Genomic DNA, 25233 nt, shown 5'->3' on the forward strand with positions numbered 1-25233 from the left:
CATCCTGTAGGGAGTTTTGTTTTGTTTTGTTTTTAGTTTTTACAGATGAGCTTGAGTTATTTTTCTTGTGTCATGTGGCACTTTTGAAGAGTGAGTCTATAGCCAGAACCTTGGTTCATGTGGTTGTAGTTTTTACTCATATGGCCGTTGGAGACTGGTGATTTTGATAGGTTAACACATTTAAACTAACCTCTGAGGGTTGGTTAAATATGTTAATTATGTAGAGGCTGCCAGAGCATGTTTGGCTATGACATAAGACATGAATTCTCTTGGTTGATTCTGTATGTTGTAACCTTGAAGAAATGCCAATCAAAGGCAGATACAAAGGGGTGAAGCACCAACTTAAAAAACATCTTAATGTCTGTATGGGAATCTCATATTTGAAGTTAGAGATATAAACTAAGCTGTATGGAAAATATTTAGTGTTAAGCTGGTGAATCTAATATTTAATTTAACAGTTAAAATTATATGTGTTGTATGTGTTAGACCTAAAGGTAAAGGACTTGTCTTGACTTTCTAGGTTTTTTTTTTCCCTAAACTAGTGAAAAGAAACATACAACAACCTTGAAAATTTACTACATATTTGCACGGTGAAAGGATTTTTTAAAATCATTTTTCTGTAAACTGTTATTCCCAGGAGTTGGAGTTTTAGCTTATATTGAAGCTGAAATTAGAGAAGTGAGAATTTTTTTCTTATTCCTTCAAAAAATATGTATATAGTTATAAAGCAGAAACTAACACACCATTGTAAAGCAATTATATTCCAAGAAAGATGTTAAAAAAAATTTTTAAATGTATATAGATATATCTAAAGTTTCTAGAATAAAAATAACCCCAATAAATAAATTTTAAAAATATATATATCACACACACAAAAAATCCTTTTTATGAAATCAGTATTTAAAAAATTATAAGATTAGAAGACTTTTGCCAGGCATTAAAATTTACTTCTTATAATATTCAGCTTTTTAGCTAAAAATAATTTATGCTACAAGCCATTTGAGAGAAGAAAGAATAATTTTTCAATGGTACTTTTTAAACTGCTTATCCCTTTACATAATACTATACACATGGATTTAAACAGAGACATCCCCTGAGAATTATTTGTAATCCAAAATAGATACTAATAGAAATAAATAGAACATATTGACAAATGACTTGCAAAATCTTGAATGAAGACTTAGGAATAACTTTTTGTTTTATAAAAATAATTGTTAAGACCCTTGAGGAAAGGAACATTATCTTATGCTTTTAAATCTTACAGCATCTGGCACTGAGGTTTATACAGATATGCTTCATGAATAACTTATTCAACTATATATATATATATATATATATATATATATATATATATATATATACACACACACACACACACACACACACACACATATATATAAACTTTTAAATATTTTTTGAGTGTCCCCTCATTTTGGTGGGATTGAGTATTTAGTATTGCTGTAGTTTATATTTGGCAAGATATGACTAAAGTGAAAACATTCAAAAATAAGTAAAGTTCAAATGGCCAATAAGCGCACAAAAAGATACTCAACATCATTAGCCATCAGGGAAATGCAAATCAAAGCCACAGTGAGATATCACTTTATATCAACTAGGATTACCATAATCGAAAAGTCAGATAATAACAAGTATTGATATGCATATGGAGAAATTGGAATCCTTATACACTGCTGGTGGGAATAGGTAAATTGTGCAGCTTTTGAAAAACAGTCTAGCACTCAAAAAGTTAGAGTTACCATATGACCCAGCAATTCTATTTCTAGGTATATACCCCAAAGAAATGAAAATATACATCCACACAAAAGCTTGTACATGAATATTCATAGCAACATTATTCATAATAGCCGAAAAGTGGAAACAACCCAAATGTTCATCAAATAAAATAAACTATGGTATATACATACAATGGAGTATTATTTGGCATTTAAAAGAAATGAAGTACTAATACATGCTGTAACATGGATGAACCTTGAAAACATGCTAAACAAAAGAAGCCAGTCACAAATGACTACATATTGTATGATTCCATTTACATGAAATGTCCAGAACTGGCAAATCTATAGAGACAGAATACAGATCAGTGGTTGCCTAGGACTGGAGGGGTGGATAGGGAGAATGAGATGTGACTGATAATGGGTACGGGGTTTCTTTGGGGCATGATGAATACGTTCTAAAATTGATTCCAGTGATGGTTGCACATATCTGTGCAGTCTACTAAAAACCATTGAATTGTACACTTTAAGTCAGTGAACCGTGTGTTATATGAGTTACATCTTAATAAAATGGTTACAATAGATAGATAGATACATAGATAGATAGTGTCAGAAGCTTAAATGACGAAAGGAGGATTCCATGCAGAGCTAGAGGTAAGGAGTGAGCATACAACATACGTGGCCCAGCTTGGAAGAAATCTTAGAAACAGGAGTTGAATCCTTAAAAAAGGGCTGTGGAATGAGTTTCTCTAAGGATTGGAAAGGAAGGATATAGGAGCATGTAAGAAGTAGAAGATAGATCTGGTTGCCTTAGTGATTGGAAATGGTGGGGATTCTCTTTTAAGAGGCTACCAGCCTGTCCTTAATCAGAATTTGGTGACTCTGACCTGGACTGCTAGATGACCTGCTGTATAAGTGAATCAGTGGCAGAAGAAGGTAACGTTTAAAATATTTCTAGTTGGCATATATTTAACAAAATAAAAATATGCTTTCTCTGTACCACCTTGCTTTTTTAAATTAGTTTGTATTCTCTCAGGACAATAAGGGAAAATTTTTCAGGCCGATCCAGTGTCAAGACTATTTGTCATTCTAAAGTAGAAGCATTCACTTTACCAAACCATTATCATGTAGGTTTTTCAGATGTTTTCAATTAAATATTAAAAGTATATGAATCTGTTGTAGAGATGCATAGACTGGTAGAAAGCTATTATTTTATCACTTTCAAGAAAACAGAAAAGTTGTAGGCATTTTTCTTTCAAAAGAGGACCTGTACATGCATACAATACAGTAATCATATCAGTCACAGAATCCTTAATTTTGCATTTGTTGTAATTCAGCTTTCACATAGAAAAACTGTATGTGCATGTGTGCACATGCTCAAATAAAAGAATCCCTTCAGGGGTACTATGTTGTTATGTATCAAGATATTCTTTTTTTCTACTTCTCCCCCTCCCCCATCTCCCCTCCCTCATTGTAAATTGGCTTATTAAAACTGGTTCACAAGCCTTCCTTTTTTCCCTTTGTGATTGCTTTGGTCTTGGATTTTCAGTGTAGGACTAAAAATTCAAGTCAGATTTCAGTTACTAGGATAATTTTCTTTGAATTTTAAATTTTTCCAAGTAAATGCATAGATTTTTAATGAACCCAGTATTCAGTGGATTTGCTTTAAATTTAGCTGGAGAGTTAATTTCATGATTGATTTATTAGCCCTTTGAAAGTATAAAAAGTGGTATCTGTAGTTCATGAAGACTGAAAAACATCATCACATTTTGTTTAGCATCTTTTTAAAACCAATTAAAAGCTTTTCTAAAATGGATTGAACAGGAGAAAATAAAACATGTTCCCTAAGTCTTTATTTCAATCAAGTTTCCCTGTGTTCTGCAGGAGAAGAGATCGAGGGGGGATAGAAAAATTGAAAAGGGCTGTCCCAGCAGGGAGCCACGCCGCAGAAAAGGGCTGCTCTGAGAACTCAGCAGCAGTAGCTAAGAAAGCTCCCAGCCTGCTTCATCTACATGCAGAGTCACACAAGGCATGGGGGCGCTCACCATCACCACAGAGGTTTCACATGTGCTTCCCTGCTGATTCTTGTGAAAAGCTAACAATTGGCTTGGAGGGTAAAAGACCACTGCAGTTCACCCTCCCTGAGCTGGACGTACAATTTGTCCAGTGTTAGGAAATGTCCGGCTTAGCAGTGAGAGGCTTGAAGACACCCCTCCTTCCAGTGAGATTCCTAAAGCCGTCTCTTTTGCTTGATGACACTGGGGCTCTTTTCAAGCTTTGCAGATTTATGGAAGTCGAAGGGAATGTGCCTTTCAGGATCAGGAGGATGAAAGCCTTAGTCTTCGTGTCAAGGAAGAGGCAGTAGTAACGCAGTGAGGCCAGGTAAATCTTCCTGCAAACTGCAGCACCAGCGGCTTTATGATTTTCCTCATAGATCTCTTCTGGCACCTTCTTTTTTTTTCTTTTTGGGAGACAAAGTGCCTGAAAAGGAACTCCTCAGCTGTAAAATGACATGACTTCCAGTTTCCTCAACAAGCGTGAGAGTAGTTAAGCCCATTAACCTGACTGCTTTAATGTTTACCTGACACTTCTGCAAATCAGTTTGGAAGACCTCATCCATATGTACCAGAATAACCTTGTAACTAATGGAGAACCACTCCTTTTTCATTTCAGTGCTTCCCAGCCTTTTTCATATCATGGCATGTAGGAAATGATAACATCTGATGATGTACTTGGGTAAGTGGATGAGGCCATTCACAGCTGGCCAGAGATGCAGCCACGCCAAGTGCCACCCAGCCTTCCCAAGGGCTGACGAGAATTGGTATCTTAGAACACTTATAATTCATTCACAGCATGCCAGCTGGAAAACTCTTTGGAAACTGTAAACTTTTACAAAAGAAGATCACTCCAAATTAATAGCAATATTGACGGGAATAAAGACACAGACCTAATAGAGAATGGACGTGAGGATATGGGGGGGGGGTGAGATGTGACAGGGTAAGAGAGTGTCATGGACATATATACACTACCAAATGTAAAATAGATAGCTAGTGGGAAGCAGCTGCATAGCACAGGGAGATCAGCTCGGTGCTTTGTGACCACCTAGAGGAGTGGGATGGGGGAGGGTGGGAGGGAGGGAGATGCAAGAGGGAAGAGATATGGGAACATATTGTATGTGTATAACTGATTCACTTTGTTATAAAGCAGAAGCTAACACACCATTGAAAGGCAATTATACTTCAATAAAGATGTTTAAAAAAATAAAAAAAAAATCAAAAAAAAAAAAAAGCAATATTACTGAAGTAGAACTTGGACCTGACAGTTGTTAGAATTTTAGCTGAAAAATAAAGTTGTTGAAAAAAATTACTTCCTTACTGCTCTGGCACTTAGGAATATTACCTGATAAGAAAGAAGTAGGGCTTAGAGCTGGGAAGGGTATAACTAACAATAAGACTGTTAGTAAACTCCTGATGGGAACGCAGGCAGACATATTTGTTTCTCCAGGGGTTTAATTTAAGATCACCAGTCTTTCTACAAGATTGCTTTTTCTGTAATCCTTATATGACATCTCAGTGCAATCTTAACTTCGGATATGTTATTAGGAAGTCTTGGTGATATTAAGCAACTCTTCAGTCTTCGGGTTGCTTTAGCAAAATAAGCAAATAATGGAAGAGACTCCAAATCATGCAGGCCTAAACATGATTATCTCTCTGTCTATCTGTTCAAAATTAACTCTGGCTAATGACTACAATATGAGTCAAGAAGATATATAACCACTTTAAGAGAGAGGTTTAGTAATTTTGCCAGACACATTAATTGTAATCACTGATGTGGTGACTTTTGCATTGGGCTTCTTTATAAAAAATCTGTGTGATGCTTGACTGTTTAGTAGCCCAGTTTTCTCATTTATTAAATCAGTGACGTTAGATGGCTACTATAGTTTAAAAAATTCTCTAAAAGTATATTTTGCTTACTAGGTTATCTCAGAAAGTTCTGTGTAAATTGAATATATATATATATATAGAGAGAGAGAGAGAGAGAGAACAATTTCAAGTTAATCAAAAAACAGTGAAAGAAATTTGGTGAGTCCTTTCATAAAACATTGCTGCAGATATCTGCTAAATAAAACCATGTTTTCAAAATAGGGTTTTTGTTTTGTTTTTCAGTAGAGCACATCTAAAATACGTATTAATTAATGCAAAAAATTATAAGATAGATATATACATACACACATACCATTTTCAGGTAACTCAAAATTAAATATCTAAATTTTAATCAGAAAAATGCTAATGGTGCTGAGACAAAATATTCTCTCACTGCCTTAAATATATTACTGTGACTAGACATCAGCATTAGAAAAGTGTTGATTATACCATCATAATGTTCCATGGGGCCATGAATCTAGTTATGAGTATCCTCTCTGCACAACTTACTCATCGTATTGGACTTGGAGTCAGAAAACCTGAGTTTGAGTCTTAGCACAGCCATCTGGCGTTTTAGTCTTGAACTAGTCCCTTAATACCTTTGTGTCTATTTCTTCATCTGTAAAATGAAGATTATTCCTCCTTACCTACCACAGTGACGGCCAACTCACATAATGTAAGTTCTATGTAAACCTGCGGGCTGCACAGATATAAGGTATTAATGCCTTATTGTGAAAAGCATAGAGTTACTGAGAAGTAGGAGTATGCTGTTGGCCACAGAGAATGTCATTTGTAAAGAATCAGTTTATAAAGTCCTATCCTTAAAAAAGGGTGAATGTTTCTCTTGCGTGATTTGAATGTTCTCATTGCTTGGAGCCTAAGGGTTGACATCTAAAATTCTGTTTCTTCCTGTTTTCTTAATGTTTCAAAGTTCTTAGGGGTTTAGTATTTTATTAAGGCTGTTGTATAGAACTAGAAATGTATTTCCCAGCTGTTGTTGTTTTAAGAAAAGAGGTGCCTTTAGATAGTCCACAGAACCTCTTTAGCATGTAAGATAGGAAAACTAAAGAATGTAACTGTATATAGCAAATTTCCATGGAAAGTGAGTTCAGAGTTTCAAGTTGGAATGCCCAGGTTCAACTTCTCTCATTTGCAATACTGGAAAAAGAAGTAGAGGCACCCTGCTTCCCCATCGCCCATTCACTGAAATTTAGAAGCTTCCTGAGTCCTAAGACAAATACTCTGGTCTGGGGATTGGAGATCCCTATTATAAAAGGGAGAATGAAGTAGAAACAGGAATTTCAGAGTTCAACAGCGTGAGGAGTAGAGAGAGGGCCAGGGCTTCTGGCCATTGTGGGATCCCAAGGACACTACCTATTACACTCGTCCTTAGCCTCCAGGGACTGGCCCCCCTACGTCCTTTTTCCCTGTAGCTACCTGTTGCTTGTGACTAAAGTTCACCTCTTTTTCTAATCCAAGGTGGAACAGAATAGCATTTCACAGCTTCTCTTCTACCTTCCTGTCCCCAAAACAAATACACAGATCTTTGAAGATCCGTAAGGGTTTATACTATATGGCATAACAACTATTGGGTGAGAAGAACCAATAAGGGGAACCTTACAAAGGGTCCAAAACAATCTGTCAATATTCCTGATAGTTATTGGAATGTAGATGGAACAAGGCCTTGATCTTTTCACGTCACAGCTTGGTCTGTAACCATGCTTTCATTTTGACAATCCTGCTTACCACTCACATTGGGGAATGGCAAATGTCAAGAGTGCTTTTCACAAGGAAAGCTCCAGACAATCTGCCTAGACCCTCCCTTCCTTTCTTTCTTTCTCTTTCTCTCTTCCTCCCCTTCCTTCCTTCCTTCCTCCCCTTCCTTCCTTCCTCCCCTTCCTTCCTTCCTTCCTTCCTCCCCTTCCTTCCTTCCTCCCTTCCTTCCTTTCCTTTCTTCCTTCCTCCTCTTCCTTCCTTCCCTCCCTCCCCTTCCTTCCTTCCTCCCTCCTTGCCCCCTCCCTCCCCCCTCCCTTCCCTTCCCTTCCTTCCTCCCTTCCTTCCTTCCTCTCTTCCTCTCTTCTTCTCTTCCCCTCTCTCTCTCTTTGCAGACCTATTTAGGCTACATAGATGATGATATTTGTTGAATGGATATCTTGAAGATGGTGAATCTACATGTAGAACTGGCATTGGCAGTGTAAATAAGAGCTCAGAAGTTAGAATTTGAAGACTTGAACTTGAATTCAGTCACTTAATTTCTGAGCCTCAATTTTCTCATTGTAAAACGGGAGCAGTAGTAATATTTAATATTTAGATCGTGAGAATTAAATAAGATAAATGTTGATTATAGTTCTTTGTAAACTGCAAATCACAACTCAATTGTTAGTTTATTATTCACTTTAAAGAAAACCCTGACTCTGTCTTTCCTCACACAAAAAATCCGTAAAACCAACAAAGTAACCAACCCATATCAAAGGAGCTAGGCTCCAGGTGGCTGCTGCGGAAGAAGCCAGCCCTAGAAATGTCAGCAGGAATGACAGCTTCCTTTCCCTCTAGCTGCCAGCCATCGGGCTCCTGCAGATCCTGCTGGGGCAGCCCTGGAGCAGATGGAAGAAGGGTGCCAGTTCCCCAAGTAAGGAGTAATAATGGGAAGGGAGAACAGGGTGAAATACCAGCCAGAGCAGGGAGATGAACAGCTTGGTGGCCGCCCCGCTAGTGATCCGTTATCTATGTAAAGTGGGCCCGTGTCAGAAACTGCCTGCCTAAGGATCAGATCACCTTCCACTTAATCCTCAGTTATTCTCTAAGTGTGATTTCAGTTATGAAGAAAAAAAGACTGGAGGAAATATGCCAAAATTGTTTTCTGTGATTGCCTCCAAATTTTGAAAAAAAAAAGTTTGAGCTCATCCTCCCAATATTTTAATGCATTTATTATTCTATTAGTTGGTGTCCATTTTAAAATGTACAAAAAAGGAATTTTTAAAAAGAATGAAGAGAAAAACAAAAGTTAAAGGAAGTTCTATTATTTCTCCATCTTAAAGACAACTGATCTTAGATGGTAGGTCGTAGGTGGGTTTTTCTGCTTTATTATTTCTTACATTTTATACATTTTCTACAATAAGCATTTGTTACTTTATAATCAGGAAAAATAAAAACTTAATGTGTATACAGTTGTTTTTATTTTTAACTCAGCAGTATAACTGTCAAAATTCCAGTCCTTTGCAACTAACTTGCTGCTTGACTAACAATAACAGTTAAATGAATCTACCTTTGTATCTAAGCTTGTCTGTGTGCAATATATTTTGTTAGCCTTGTTTTTTCTTTAAGGCTGATTTAATTTAAGGTCTGGTCTGTAAGATACTCTGTGGTCCTGCGAGTAAAAGTGTGTATGTAAGTGCCTCCTGACTCTCACGGTTGTCCTTGGACACCCACCTGGCATTCAGCTCAGTGCTGTGCTTCCAGGGTGAACTTAACGATGGTTGAATGCCAATGTGACCAAGGTTGACCAGGATAGATGGTGACAGTTCTACTAAGCTTCATGGAAAGGAGATGAGAAGTTTCTTTCTATCCAAAAATATTTCTTTTGAAATGCAAGTTTGAAATATTTCTTTAGGGAATATATGCTTTTATTAGGATGTACATTTAATAAACTTTTGTTCTGTACTATAGAAATAACAAAGATGAATCAGACATGCTACCTGCCCTCAAAGAGCTCATAATCCAGGACCACCTATTCAGTTGTGCAGTTTGGGCACAAGCTGTGCACAAGGTCAACTGGCAAGTGGGGGTTAACATCCGGCCCACACTCCAGTTGCCCTGTGAGCTGTGTACCCTGACGTGGGCTGTAACTGCCCAGCTGAGTAGGGTTGCCACATTTAGTACTTGAGGATATAGGATGCCAAGTTAAATTTGAATTTCAGAAAGACACCAAATAATCTTTTAGTGTAAGTATATCCCATGCATTGTTTGGGACATACTTATACTCAGGGCTTTATCTGGCAACACTAGCCCTGAGGAAGAGGAAAAGGGGTGCCTTTTTACTCATACAAGGTGCTGGGGCTTTAGGAGATGGGGACAAGGGAGGCTACATATACCTAGATGACTGCTTTTTTCTAATTCATCCACCTAGGAGGGGTATTTTTTTTCTTATTTGTATGCAGGCCAACTGGTGTCCCTGACACAATCCAGTGAGGGTGAAAGATGTGTAAACGTGATGATGTAAATAGTTAAGTTTTATAACTTATGTGGGTTCCAGTGGACTATGGAGGAAAGTATGGTCCATTTTACCTGAGAAAATCTGCAAATATTTCACAAATAGTAGTTCTTGATCCTGGTCTTGAAAGATGAGTGACAGGGAGATTGATGAGGACCATTGTGCTGTGCTGAGGAATTCCAGCTCTGCAGCGCTGGGCAGAGATGGTGAAGGGTGTGCCTGCGCCAGAACCAGCACATTTTTATTATTTACATACTAACTGGTACTTGGGAATTTATGGATGCGTTTTGTGTACAGTTACTTATCTTAGGCTTCATATGGCATATTCAGTTCACTGGAGGGAAGAATAGGAATTAGTAGGAAATCAAAGGCTTCATTTTTCCGAAATGACTGAAGCTTAACCTCTTTAAATATCAATTGCTGTTATACTTTAGCCTTTTTTAAAAGGAAAGAAATGCTACATACATCTTTGGTGTCTGAAGCAAAGTATTATAAACACTACGTTAATGAATAAGGATCTTCATTACAAACCATAATCACATGGCGATTATGCAAGAACTATTGGAATGTAGAGGACTTGGCCCTGGGAGTCATTAAGTAGGCCCAGTGTGCCCTGTTTTTTTGAGTTTGTTGTACTTTTTCTTGTTTTTAATGGTTTTGCTATCAGCTTTTACTTGAGGAATTCAAGTGAGTTGTGTCAGTCTGCCTGCCTCTGACAATTCCCCTTCGTCTAATTTGCTGCTTCTTGTCAGCTGTGAGCTAAGAAAGGCAACCTCCAGGACCCTTGAGTTGTCTGTAAAGTGAGAGCAACTAGGCTCTGATGAGAGCCGGAGGAGCTTCCTGCCAGCAGGGCCATGTCGTGAAGTCCCTGGGTCCCTTTCTTCATAAAAAAAATGTTAAACTTTTATTTTCCAACTGTTGGTATTTAAAACATTTTCCTCAACCTGAAAGTTCTTTTATTTTTCTTCTGATTTTAGAAGAAATTAGAATATTTTTGTGGGCCCTTGCCCCTGTGCCCGCTGTGCCTGCTGTGCCCAGTGGATAAGTTGGTACTACCTGTGAGTAGTCACTTGAACCTCATTTATTGTGTTTTTTCAGTTCTAGAAGTTAGAGAATTTTGCATATATCTTGGTTCTTGGCTATGTTCTAGATAGTTGAAATTGTTCAGTAAATTGGCCTCCGGATAAATGAGGTGTTTTTACTGGGCACATTGAATCCATGCTCGGAGAGGGTGGAGCCTGAAGGAGCAAACTGGGTTGTGTAGGGTTAAAGGAGGGCAGAATGTGGAGAGACGGCAAGTTCTGAAATATCTTGAACATAAGGGATAATTGCAAACTGGTAGAAAACTCTGGAAAGCATTTTAATAAAGAGGAATGCTATGGATAAAAATCACAGAGGTAGGGACTTCCCTGGTGGCGCAGTGGTTAAGAGTCCGCCTGCCAGTGCAGGGGACACGGGTTCGAGACCTGGTCTGGGAAGATCCCACATGCTGTGGAGCAGCTAAGCCCGTGCGCCACAACTACTGAGCCTGTGCTCTAGAGCTGGCGAGCCACAACTACTGAGCCCACGTGCTACAACTACTGAAGCCTACGCACCTAGAGCCTGTGCTCCACAACAAGAGAAGCCACCGCAATGAGAAGCACGCACACCGCAACAAAGAATAGCCCCTGCTCGCTGCAACTAGAGAAAGCCTGCGCGCAGCAACGAAGACCCAACACAGCCAAAAATAAATAAATTAAAAAAAAAAACCACAGAGGTAGAAGTTAAATGAGAAAGAAGAAGAAAATTGAACTGATTAGAGCACAGGGGTCATTTTAGGGCATCTCAAGCTAAAAGTGGAGGGAGGGAGGGAAAGTCTACTGTGGGTGCCAGGTGGAAGAGTTTGGATTTGCTGATGAATCAGTGATCATCTTAATTAAGTTTCTAATGAGAGAGCACCTACAAAACTGGGCACTAAGAATACTGTACATCAGTACGTCTTCATTTTCTTAATTTATTTAACCTTTTCTCCTAAGAGCTCAGAGGTCGTAATTTCTAGGTGATATATATCTATCTAACTCATAATTAAGAGATCAGCCATTGCTGATATAAGTTAAAAATTACACAAATAAGAATGGACAGCAAAGCATAGTGGGAATATCGGTGAGGCCTGAACTCTGGTTTCAGCTCCCTCCTTGGATGTAAAATCTTACCCCCGTTTCTCACCTACAAAATAGCCAGGAGAGGAGAGGGAGGAGGAGAGAACTAGGCAAGCTCTCAGAGCTGCTCTGAGTATAAAATCTGATGATTCCATGTCTTTTTCACAAACTGGTACTAAAATATTCTTTAATATCTCAAAGTGGTCTGCTCTTGCCTATAGTAATTTTTAAAAATTATTTGGGGTGAAGTTTCTCATTTCATATTCCATGTGCATTATGAATTCCCCCTCTTTATCGTCCTCTGTCCTGCCTGCAGCACCAGGAGGATGGTTACAAAGACAGTAGGCTAAGAATTTGCTTCAGGGTAAAATCTAATGGAGAGTTTAAATGTAGTTGTCTGCCTAGTTGTAACATGATTTATTTGAAACATCCTTCCTTTGGTATTCAACTTAAACATTTAACTAGCAAAAAAAGAAGTTACAGACATTGGAGCGTGAGAAATCAAATGCATGCAGGATATGCAAAGTGGCCCCAATTCCTCTCCTTTCACTGTCCAGACTCTTGGTTGTTTTTAATAGTAGTCAAATTTTTCCCTTGATTAGGGGAAACCAAGAGTTGTAGGAGATGCTTAATAATACTTATCTCGCTAGCTTAAATTAATGGCTTCTAATGAGTCTTATCTTTTCTCTGTTAGAGAAGTCTGTATTATGAATAGTTATGAATAGCTTAACTATTGACGATCAATTGATTAGCTAAGAGAAAGCGGTATGACATCCTTTGCATCTAGTTATATTGTAAATGAAGCATACATGCTGATCATTCTGGATTGTTTTCTTTAAAACTTGTTGACTTGTTATCATAGTATTCAACACTTGGGGCTCAGATGTATAGACTCTGAAATGGTAGTTATTTTCCTGTTGAACATTTGGTATAGTGTGCATTATTCCAGGGCCAGAAGAGAAGTGTAACAAGGAAGGAGTGATCTGCGGCCCTTGAAACCTACACTGAGATCACCATTCATTCATTCAACACAAATGTATCAACTTGTCACTATGTTCAAGGCACTATGCTAGCCCTGGATCCATCAGTGAAACCAAACAGACACAAGTCCTGTCCTTTTGAGGGAAGGCCAGCAATAAATAGAATAAATAAGTAAAGACAGTAAATGAGTAAAGTATATAGTATGTTAAGAGGTGATCCCTACTGTGGGGGGAAAGAGCAGGATAAAGGGAGATGAAGTGGGGGTGGGGGGGTAGGCTTTGTGGGAAAGGTGACACTGGAGCAGAGCCCTGACTTTGAGGCAGAGAACCATGTGGATGTATAAGCGAAGAGCATTCTAGGTAGAGGGAACATCAGAGTATCTTCTGCGTGCCAGGCATGCTGTGCTAAAGACCTGCAAGGACAGAGATGAATAAAACATGGCCCCGCCCCCAGGGAGCTGACAGGCTAGAGACAAGATTCAGACTTGCAAATAAATGCAGTGGTAAAGTTGTATAAGCTCTATGGTGGATAGAATTTTTTATTTAACCTGCACTGAATAATAACAAACTAAGTTAAAGTATCAGACATTACTCCCATTTCAAGAATGAAACTAGTGTAAGTGACAAACTGAAGCACCTCTTACCAGAAAAGCTTCACATCCTCTGCCCTGAGCTGATTTCTTCCTCAGAGTCCCTGCCTCTCACCGAGGCCCCTCACTCTCAACCTGCTGTCACGGCTGCTTCTGAGGGCTGTTTGATCTTTAGCTTCAGGCCTCGTCTGGGCCTTGACGTAACCGTCGTTAAGCTGAAGATCGGCGCGCTCATTTCCCCTTAATGCAGAGTGAATCTTGGCCCTCTGGGAGAATGCACTCTCTTGGCGTCGTTTGCGGCCAGTGCCGTGCATTGTTGGGAAGAGAGGAATTCTCAGGTGCCCCACTGCTCGCCCACCCGACCCGATGTCATAGATTCCTGACATCCCAGGCAGAGGACAATTTTTCAGGTTTCTCTCAAGACCATCGTTCAAGCTCTCACTTCCTTTCATTCCTGCCTCCTCTGACAGTGATGGCAAAGGCCTCCCTCCCCCACGCATTCTCACCTCATGCTCTACTCTGACAAGTAGGTAGGATTTTTAATCCCGTTTTTATGGTTGAGGAAGAAACAGGTGCTGAGAAGTTCAGTGATCTAGCCCAAATCACCCAGCTATGAATGGTGGAGCCTGTACTTTTTGTGTGGCACCAAGCCACCTGTCCAGCAGGAGACTTGCCTCTCCTCCCTTGCTTTCTGCCCACCTTGGGCTTGCGTTGAAATGGAAGGCGTGTGTGTGCATCACTGATGGCGAGGCGCCGACCCTTCCTGGGCGCGCTCATTCTGAGACCCTTTCTCAGAGCTGTCTCTCCTGCAGCAGCCCCCTCACAGGCTGCCGGGCTGCCCAGCATGAAGCTGCTGGGATCATCTTTCTCGTCATCACAATTCTTCCTCCTCCAGCACCTTCTTTAGTTTCCTGTTGCTTTTTATACTAAATCTCCTTTCTTAGTTTGGCATTCTGAGTCTTCCTTTGATTGGCTGCCTACTCCCCATCTCTCTAAAAAGACCGTTTTCAGCCCTGAGGGCTCTGGCTCAGCTGCCTCCACCACCCACATGGGAATTAGGAGCATGGAAGACCTGTCCCTTCTCCTCCAGGGCCTCCTTCCTCTTCATCAGTGTCTCTACAATACTATAGGAATCTTCCCAGATGACCCCATGCCAGTGAAGCTGTGCCCATAAGCTGTGTCCCCTCAGCATTATTCATTTATGTTTGCTGGTGTGTTACTTGGTAGTGGTCCCTGAATATTTACTTGGTCTCCCCAGCCAGATTGTACTCACTTTAGAGGCACAAACTGAATCTCATAATTTCATAAATACCCGAACAGAGTCAATTCATGTTAATGGTCTGATCAACTAATCTATTTTATCTTTAACTTACTGGGCTTATCAATTGTGAATTCTGAAAATTTTCACTTTTGTTTACAAAAGGCTTAAATTCTAACAACCAGAAAATAAAGTTTAAGGCCCCCGGCACACTCACTTCTTAATCCATTTCAGGGTTTCCAGTTGTTCACAATTCATTCTTCTTACCAAGGGTGTATTGCCCTTGCTCAGCATTGAATGATATGGAAATAATTGGCCTTTCTTTACTGCATAACTGACTTTACTTTTGTTAGCAGGTTAAAATCAGCCCTTCCATTTCACTGCAGTTATTATATTGGTGGCATTTTTATTTAAGGGAGGGAAAAAAAGCTTTCTTCCACATGAACTTTTGTTGCAAATCAGTTTATTGGGGCCAGTCAATGGGCAGGACCTATGAAAGGGTGTGGATTATCTGGTTAGTCCTTTGTGTGGCAAAAGGCTTAGATACTGCTTAGTACTTGGCTCATTCTTCATCATGTAAAGAAGTGGTTTTTCTGAAGGATCAACACCTGACAGAGCCCTGCCTTTTTCATGGTAATGTTTTCACCTGAGTTGCTTCTTATGGTACTAAGAATTAGTTAACTAATACTTATTTAACCTTGGAACAATGTTTATCATAATCCGATTGGCAGATAGTCGTTTTATTTAGGCCTTTTCTTTATTGCATCAGGACTAGAAAATCTCAGTGAAGAGTATGCTGGGAACAATTTTTTCCAAGTAAGTTGTCACTCAGCTTTTTTTCTTTCCATCAAGGGGCATGTTTTGGCGTTACAGACTCAGACTAGTAGCCACTAGTAGTTGGATTTCTCTTTCTGGGTTGAGCTCTACTTTCATTTTTAAAGCTGGCCTTCTCATTTCATGCTGCTGGCAACTTTTTCTCCAAAATGTTCTCCAATGTGATTTATGATATTAATATATTCAGAGCTGGTTTTTCATGGTAAAGCTTCCTCATGAGTATCACCACTAATTAATATACAGAATGACCCAGCACAATTTAATTATTTGGTAATGTTTTTCGGTGTTTTCTTAAAGATGATGCTTACAAGTCAAGGCCTGAACTTCCCTGGGTCATGACCTCTCTGCAGTGTTTGCAGTCTTGTTAAACAAGAAGAAAAGCAGAACATAAATTAACATCTCCATTGTGAGTTGCTCTACATTTCCCAGTCTTAACACTCTGAAGAGCACAGTCACTGGTAACGTAAGACAGAGTTTCACTAGGAAAATGGCAATTCCAGCCTTCTGGAATGGGTAAGAAGCCATTCTTCTAGGGCCAATGTTGTCCTCTGTAAGAGAGGGGCAAGATGAGGGGGTTGGAATTATGGACTATGGAACATTAAAAACCTAAGGAAAAAAGCAAAGTAACAGTTATCTTTAATTGTAATGAAGATATACCAGCCTGTGTGGCTTTTGGCATCTATGAGCCTTCAAGGATATGTTCCTAAGTTTACAAACAGAATTTTAAAATAGTTGAGAAATAGTTCGAGTGTAAAAGCACCACTTTTCTGTTACACAGTAGAAGTTTATACATCTTTATGTGTTCGTAATTACCCCAACACCCCAGTTTTTGTTTTTGTTATTTTGCCTTCGGATTTATCTATTTCTGCTCCTTCTGGCTTGGATGTCCTTCCCCTTCGTCTCCTAATCACCCCACTCACTCCTTAAGACTCGGTTCAGATATTGTCTCTTCCAGAGAAAAAGATGTTTCTCTGCCACACGTTTCTTCCCTCTACCATGACATCCTATGTGCAATACGTCTACCTTTCCATATTGTATTATAATGATCTGTTTTGTATCTGTCTCTCTGTATATACAAGGTCTATTCCGTATTCATCCAGGGGCTTGGTAAAGGTCTGTTGACAATGTGTTTGATTTTTAGCTAGTTGGTTTCTTGAATAATAACAATGATTACCCTTTAATGTGTATACTTCAGCGGTATACTTCTCTCTCACAGTCTTTGCACAGGCATTTGATATGCCAGTTACTAATTGTACCAGAAAGCCTCACCCTTGTTTCTTTGGTTAGGCCTTTGTTTACATTGGTGCACCATCCATTCTTGGCACAACAGATGGACAAAATAAAATCAGTAAGACTGAGAAAGGCTAGCACGCCTTGTTAGCAATAGTGGTTTAATATTTACAAAACCCCAATGGAAATTGTTTTGGCATCTGATCTTCAATTTCTTAAACTCTTTTCCTACATTTAATTTAACTTTCACATAATTTTTAAATTTTCTCATTTATTTTAATGCCCTGAGTTTCTAAGATCTGTGAAAGGTTTAATGATTTTATTAAAGGCTTATCTGTGGAATGAGTGTGTATCATAAATCTAGTGACATAGTTTAAAATCCATTCCTCTTCCACTTTCCAAGTAAACATTTCTAAAACGTGTTTTTCTTCGTGAAAAAAGGCAGTATACAATTTTGGATTCTGGATCTGGTTTCCGTTCCTGGCTCCATCATTTATTAGTTATTAGACCTTGAACAAATTAGTTAAATCTATAAGACTCAGTAGCTTCATCAGTAAAATAGAGATAATACTGATACTTAATTCTTAGGATTATAATGGACACTGAATGAGAGATTGATCTAAAGAGGTGCCATACTGCAAATAGGAGTAAATGGAAGTCTCCATATTGAGTGGTGAGGTACCCAGACTCCTTCCCCCATCGACTCCCATGTAGTATGTTGGGAACTAGTCTCTATAACCCTCAGGAAGGAGACTGGAAGATTCTCCGGGGAAAATGTACACATCCTGACCTTTGAGGGACCCCCAGTAATCAGCCAAGTCTTATCATCCTTTCATGAAGCTCTCAGACTCAGAGCTTCCAGTCATTAGTTTACCTCTTAAGTATGAATAGTAATCCAACAATCACCAGACACTTGAAGAAAACCACCAATGAACAAATAAGAAAAAAAAAAAAAGAAAGAAAAGAAAAAGGAACTCAGAGGAAACAAAGACAAAGCAGAGAAAAGAAGAAAACATTTTAAAAAATGTGTAGTATTCACAGAGATCTAAAATAAGGTAGTATCCATGAAATATAATAGGATGTAATTTTTTTAAAAAAGAAACATTCAGTAAACAAGAAAGAGTGACTTATCTCAAGGTTCACAATTTATAGAACATACGGATAAAGAAAAGATTCTTTTAAAATTATATTTTTAAAAGTTAGAAACAATGAGTCAGAAAATCAGAATGGTATCAGTCTTCTAGTCAGCAACACTGAAAATTAAAAGACAATAGAACAATGCCTTGAAAATTCTGTGGGGAAACTTGTTTCTAACCTTGTTCTCTATACCTAGCCAAACTATCAAGTGTAAAGTGTACAATATTAAGGGTGGAATAAACACGTTTCCAGGTCTTAAAATTTTTACCTCCCATACACCCTTTCTCAGGAAGCTTTTGAAGTATATGTACCATGGAAAATAGAATAAATGAAAAAACAAAGGAAGGTGAGGAGACAGGGGATCTAACAGAGGAGAGAGGAAAGTTCTAGGGCTACAGCTGTGCAGCAGGCCTAGAGCACAGTCAGTTCAGATTGAACTTTGAGAACAGAGGACTCCAGGAGGGGAATGTCTTTGAGAAAAAACACCCAAAACTTTAAAATTCCCTAACATGTTTGAACATATTGGTATGATATCCGTGGCTGTATTTGTTTGGGATGAACTTGTGGTAAGTACTTGATAAACTAAGCAAAGGGGTGGGGGGGGAAATGGCAATTATTAACTCTAATAAAAACAAAATGTTGCCCAAGAAAGGAAATTTAATAGTACACTACATGGCTTAGCTGTAAATCATATTTATATAATCATAATAAATACTGAATATAGATTTAACCAAAGACTGTGAAATAATTGGAAGGATGAGAAAAAGGACATATTGGGGGGGGGGACTGTGCAAAATTAATATTAACTCTCCCTTTTCCATAATAGGAATTCAGGAAATAATATTTAAAGCTGAAAAGAAAAATCTAAAAATAATAGTGTACCACTGTTATTTAAAGATAAGGAAGTAAATACAAGAAGAAAAACTAAGAGAGTAGAAAATGGTTGCTTCTGGAGAGAGGGAATCAGGAATGGTGGCCTAAGCCTGCTATAGTTTTTAAACATTCCTTGTATATTTTGGGGTTAAAAATTAAAAAGAAATTAAAGATATTAAATGAGACAATTATGTAAAGCATTTAGCACCATGCCTTTCACAGTTAACTGCTGCATAAATGTAAGCTATTATTATTATCCTACCTCTCCTAAAAACCGTAATAAAGCCTTGATAAGTGGGTTGCATGGGGTTTCCATTCATTCATTTCATTTTTTTCCCAACCATACATATATTGATACTATGTTGGCTGTGAAAAATTAATTACAAACATATACTAAGGTATCTTTCTATTTGGTTTGTGTATCTTCCTGATTTACTGGTCCATGATGTCATTGATATGGATAAGGAGAAAGAGCTGCTGCCTCTTTCTGAACCACGTGCTGAAGAAAGTGTTGCTCTTTCTGAATCATGTTGTTGATACATTTTTTTAAGATTTTCGAGGGACTTCCTTGGCGGTCTAGTGGTTAAGACTCTGCTCTTCCACTGCAGGCAGGAACTAAGATCACACATGCCGCGCAGCACGGCCCCAAAAAAAAGGATTTTCAAGAGGACAGTGCTGAATTTTTTTCCTTCCCTTTTGCCTAATCATTTGCATTTCTGCGATTAAATAAATGGATATCGTTCAGGCTTACTCTGGTTTCCTAATCAGTCCTTTCCTATGTGTTTTAACACATTTTCTCCCTATGATCAGGGCCGCAAGCTTCTTATCATTGGGACCACGAGCCGCAAAGATGTCCTTCAGGAGATGGAAATGCTTAACGCCTTCAGCACCACCATCCACGTGCCCAGCATTGCCACAGGAGAGCAGCTGCTAGAGGCTTTGGAGGTGAGAATGACCCAGTGGAGTGTACACCGTTCAAAGAAAGGAGTTGAGGCTGGGATTAATGCTAAGGGTGCCCCAGACATCGCACCTGGTGTTTAGTTTCTATGTTAACCTAGAACGCGGAACCTGGGATACACCAGCAGTCATTTTCAGGAATTAGAGGAAGAAGAGATAAATACAAGTGAGAGTGAAGTAATTCCTCATTCCTTGGTGGAAGCAGCATACAAACTGCCAGGAATGAATTACTTTGTGCCCAGCATGACTAATGCATATAGATTACATGGACCAGAAACTTGGAATGGGGGGAGGGAGTAGAGTAATCAATAAATAGAAAATTCAGTTATTCATAGTAGCTTTCAGCCCATTTACTTGCATTTAATAAATTGGAGCAATGGTTAAAGCCTTAGAAACTTGAAAAAAGCTATAGAAGTAAAAGCAACCCCTTTATTAACAAGTTCATAATGTGGAAATGTTTTCTCACATTTTTTTGAGGATGACATAGTCTTTAATTTTAAAAAATATATATCCTTTATTAAACTTTTGATTAATATTAATGTGCACAAATGACTTGATGAGGTGTTAGAAAATATTATCTAGTGACTTGCTCAGCAGTGAGAGTCAGGAAGGCTTCTTAAAATCCTCAAGACCCATATAATTGGGGCATACTCCCAACAAAATAGAAACTATCTATATGATAAATGTTTCCAGCTTACCTGTTTGGCGGTTTTTGTGCTGGGGTTGAGTAAGAGAATTAAATTTAGTCTGCTTTGACACATACAGATTATTCCTAGAAAGGAATGTTAAAAATTTTAACTGATATTTATTATGGATTGGAGCTATTTTTCCCCCAGCAAATATATCTCTAAATTATAATCAAGGTCCGTAAGCAAACAGAGTTTAGGATACCAGTTTTCATTTTCATAATTGCACCTAATGGATTTCAGGAAAGTCAGGTTGGATTTTAAAATATGAGAGAATTCTGTTAGCTTGAACCAGTTAGGTAGTTCTTATCACTGTTCTTTTAAGGGTAAATGTGGGAATTAACTAATGTTGTTGATGCACTTATAGAAGTGCTTTCGTTTTTTTCATTGTTTTTGTAGCTGTTGGGCAACTTCAGGGATAAAGAACGCACCACAATTGCACAGCAAGTCAAAGGGAAGAAGGTCTGGATAGGAATCAAGAAGTTACTAATGTTGATCGAGATGTCCCTACAGGTAAGATGCTTCCTTCTCCGTGTGGTTCAGACGTAGAAGCTTCACGATATATCCCAAGAGTTTTTATCATTCCCTCTCGCTGAGGTTTTAAGTTATAATTCTTTTATATTATTTCCAGAATCAGGTTGGTGTTAGTAGCCTGCTTCTGAGATCAAACAATAACTTATTGGTACTTTTCTTTCCCACTTCTTAAAATTCAAAAATAGAAGAAAAGAATATAGAGTTACTTTAAGTTTTAAGTTAGGGAGTCACTAGGTCTTAGAACTAGAAAGGACTTAAAAGAACAATTGTTCTGCTGCCCCCTCATTTTAGAGGTGAGGGTCCTGAGTGTCCCACCGGTTGTCAATGAGTTATGCAGGGTCACAGCCAGTTATCTACAGGGGTCGGGGGGGTGGGATGGCGTTGTCCATCAGAGGTCAGGAAGCGACGCACAGACACCAAAAGGGGCCTGGGAGACAGTTTCAAGGGACAAGGTAATTGAGTGTACAGATTAGACTTCGGCTGTGTATGTTCTCCCCTGGCAGGGCTCCTAGAAATTTTATGCAAACTACTGTAGGGTTGAAACGTCCAGGATCACATAGAAAACTAAGCCCCAGGCTACTCCCAGGGCAAAAACAGATGGAACCTCTTTGGGACTTTCTCACCTCTACGGGCAACTTACCTTTCTTCTTTTTGTAACTCCACCCCTCCGTGTGCACATCCTGTGTCTTTTTGTCCTTATCTGACATACTAGTTAGATAATAAATGTATCACTTCCAAGCTTTGTTGAGTTCAGGGACCTTGGCTCTCACTCACTATTAAATCCACAGCCCCTGGAACAGAACTGGACACATAGTCGGGCACCCAGTAAACGTCTGTTGAATGAATCTCTCCTGGGTCTTAGGTGGACAGACTGGCTGCATTCTTGAGAGTCACGTGTTGTGCTCAGTCCTGCTCTTCCAGCAGTGTGAGCTGTGGGTGGATGAGGTGACATTTAAGTTTCACTTACTTCTGAAATAGGCTCTTGGACCAATAACAAATTGGAATCACGAAGCAAATGCTTTTTAATCTTTGCTGGTAAATTTTTTTATATATATATATAAATTTATTTATTTTATTTTTATTTATTTTTGGCTGCATTGGGTCTTCATTGCTGTGCACAGGCTTTCTCTAGTTGTGGCGAGCGGGGGCTACTCTTTGTTGTAGCGCGTGGGCTTCTCATTGCGGTGCCTTCTCTTGTTGTGGAGCATGGGCTCTAGGCACGTGGGCTTCAGTAGCTGTGGCACGCGGGCTCAGTAGTTGTGGCTTGCGGGCTCTAGAGCGCAGGCTCAGTATTTGTGGCACATGGGCTTAGTTGCTCTGCGGCATGTGGGATCTTCCTGGACCAGGGCTCGAACCCATGTCCCCTGCATTGGCAGGCGGATTCTTAACCACTGTGCCACCAGGGAAGTCCAGTAAATTTATTTTAAAATAAAATTGTAGCTTTCAGAAACCTAAAGTTTAATTTACTGAACTTTCAGCTGGACTATTTTAAAGCCAATTTATTTATTTTTCATTTTGAGCAGTAAATTAAAGTTACAGACAAATCACTTTGCTTAGGATTATTCTTGGTAAAGGTGCATATACATTGGCTCTCTCCTTGGAAAAGGTAAATTTGTCAGATAGTCAGCTCTACTCTTCATTTTTTAAGTTTCAGCACAATTTTTTTTCAATAATTGCATAGAAGAAACTATGTGGGTTTTTCTCCCCAATCCCTACCCCTTCCTCTTCCTTTGATGCCCACCGGTCAGTGATCAAGTTAATGCCTCCTCTGTATGTGGGGTGGAAAGTGAGAGTGGGGCACTCAGGCCTAATCTTCAGCGACTGACACTTCATAGGCCTCTGAGTTTGAACCCCTTCACATCAAATGGATTTGGTGCAGCTGAGTGAATTCTCTTTTAGATCTGCCTTAGAGAGACCGAGCCTAAGTGAAGAGGCATGTAGTTTAGCAGAATATAAGTCATGTTACCTCTCTGTTCACTATACACAATTCTGTTAAAACTTGCACGGTGCTGAGGATCTGCTCTGACTGGATGTCACCTGAGGGAATAAAGTCATTTATCTAGATTACTTTTTTCCTCCCTTTCTCTTGACTTTTAATTCCATAGCTACAGGCAAGTCAGTAAGTCCTTGCTCACACATATTAAATATATTTAATGGGCAAAGACCTGCAAGTACTGACTACAGCGGAACTCCAGCCAGTTCCTTTTTTTTTTTTTAGAGAACTTGACAATTGACTCATATGTAATTCTATTCCCAAAGAGGAAAAATGTTTCTCTTGTTAAATATTCACACTTTTTCTTAGTCCTTTGTAGTCTGACCTCTTAACTTTGATACATTTGAAACTTCTGTTCAGATGTTTTTCTGGGATAGAAGAGAAGAAATCTTAAAAAAAAAAAAAAAAAGTGGTTGGAGGGGGGAATCCAATTGCACATTTACCCACAGCTGCACTGAGCATTTGAAAGCTATTCCTGGAGGGCAGGGAGTTCCCTCTTGGGAAACAGACTCCTTGCCCTGGAACATTTTTTAAAAGTTAGGTGTGTTTCTTACAATAAAAATTTATTGTGTTTCTTACAATAAAAATTCATCTTAAGGAATTAAATTTTTATAAATTTGTTTGTTTAATTTAATTTATTTTTGGCTGCATTGGGTCTTCGTTGCTGCGCGTGGGCTTTCTCTAGTTGTGGCGAGCGGGGGCTACTCTTCGTTGCGGTGCACCGGCTTCTCATTGCGGTGGCTTCTCTTGTTGCAGAGCATGGGCTCTAGGCGCACGGGCTTCAGTAGTTGTGGCACGCGGGCTCGGTAGTTGTGGCTCGCAGGCTCTAGAGCACAGGCTCAGTATTTGTGGCGCACGGGCTTCGTTGCTCCGCAGCATGTGGGATCTTCCCGGACCAGGGCTTGAACCCGTGTCCCCTGCATTGGCAGGCGGATTCTTAACCACTGCGCCACCAGGGAAGCCCCATTAAAGATGTTTTTAATGATCATTTTTTAGATTACTTCACATCTCTGGTGGACCAATGAGAATAAAATATAATTAAACAAATTAGTAGAAATATGAATATGAAATGAAAATGAGTAGGGATAATTAATAATAACAACCTGAACCTACAACCTGAGCCAGAACTAACTCCCCCATCTTTTTTTTAGACTCACAATGCGGTTCTCAGTCACAAGAGACCCGGATTATCCAGAGAGCATGTCAGAGGAATCAGTCCCACTGTTCTTTTTTTTTTAGGTTCAGCACAATTTTTTTCATTAATTGCAAAGAAGAAACTATGCAAGAGAGACCAAGGCTAAGAAAAGCTCATGTCCATTATATAGAGTTAATAAGCTATTTTTTAGTTGCTTAATCAACACCAATTGGTTTCTTCAGTTTTGGTCTCACTTTGATGCCTTCGATGAACCCTATGAATTGGATGCCATGTGCACCCCCATGAATGGGCAGCCCCGGTCTCACACTTGGTGGCTCTCAGTGCTGCCTCCTCACCCGGTGCTAGCTAAGGGAGCGCTCAGCTGAGGTGCCTGTGGATGACCAGCTGGGTCATTCGCAACCTCGTACGTGGCGATTCTCTATGCTGGGAAATCCCATTCACTTCCCCTGAGTGACACAGTCCGCTTTGCTGTGTATCAGAATACTGGTCAAGGAGCAGGTAACACATTTCTGTGACTCAGCAAAGCACTAAGGAAGTATAAACCCGATCATTTTCTTGGCATGAAGTAAGTGCATCATTATTAGAAGGCACCACTAACCCGTCGTCTTTATTTCTTCTGATGTGTTTAGATGGATCCTGAATACCGTGTGAGAAAATTCTTGGCCCTCTTAAGAGAAGAAGGAGCGTAAGTACGTGCGACACTTAAGACCGCCAGCCAGACTTCCCACTCTTTTAAACCCATGTGCCTATTCGAAGAGTTGCTGTACAGTGCATGTGAATTTGCATTCTCAACCTCTCTTGGACAACTTTGTTTCCATTTATTAGAATTCTTCGCTGTGTTGTAGGTCTAGGAGACCAAGCAAAGAAATGGGTTGTACCGTTGGTTTGCTCTCCCTGTCCTGCTTTGCAAAACTTCCTTGTCACAAGGCAGGAAAAAGCTCGATGGTACATATTTATTGGAACCTGCTTTTAAATTGCATGGAGCGCAACCATTTTCTTTT

The 25233-nt window shown here is 39.3% G+C and overlaps 1 protein-coding gene across 3 annotated transcripts in view; it reads left to right on the forward strand.

The window, feature by feature from the left end:
* Nucleotides 1-25233, forward strand: part of NSF (N-ethylmaleimide sensitive factor, vesicle fusing ATPase) — a 158538-nt gene that overhangs the window by 131491 nt on the left and 1814 nt on the right. For 2 of the 3 annotated variants that reach the window (XM_082443133.1, XM_082443135.1), the window contains 3 exons: nucleotides 19717-19851; nucleotides 20949-21062; nucleotides 24862-24917. In XM_082443133.1, coding sequence (XP_082299259.1) covers nucleotides 19717-19851; nucleotides 20949-21062; nucleotides 24862-24917 — 305 coding nt within the window. Of the gene's footprint in view, nucleotides 1-19716; nucleotides 19852-20948; nucleotides 21063-24861; nucleotides 24922-25233 lie in introns of all 3 variants that reach the window. The other variant, XM_082443134.1, reaches the window with a different exon arrangement.

This window comes from Balaenoptera physalus (genome assembly GCF_965194825.1).
Source record: "Balaenoptera physalus genome assembly, chromosome: 20".
NCBI lineage: Eukaryota > Metazoa > Chordata > Mammalia > Artiodactyla > Balaenopteridae > Balaenoptera > Balaenoptera physalus.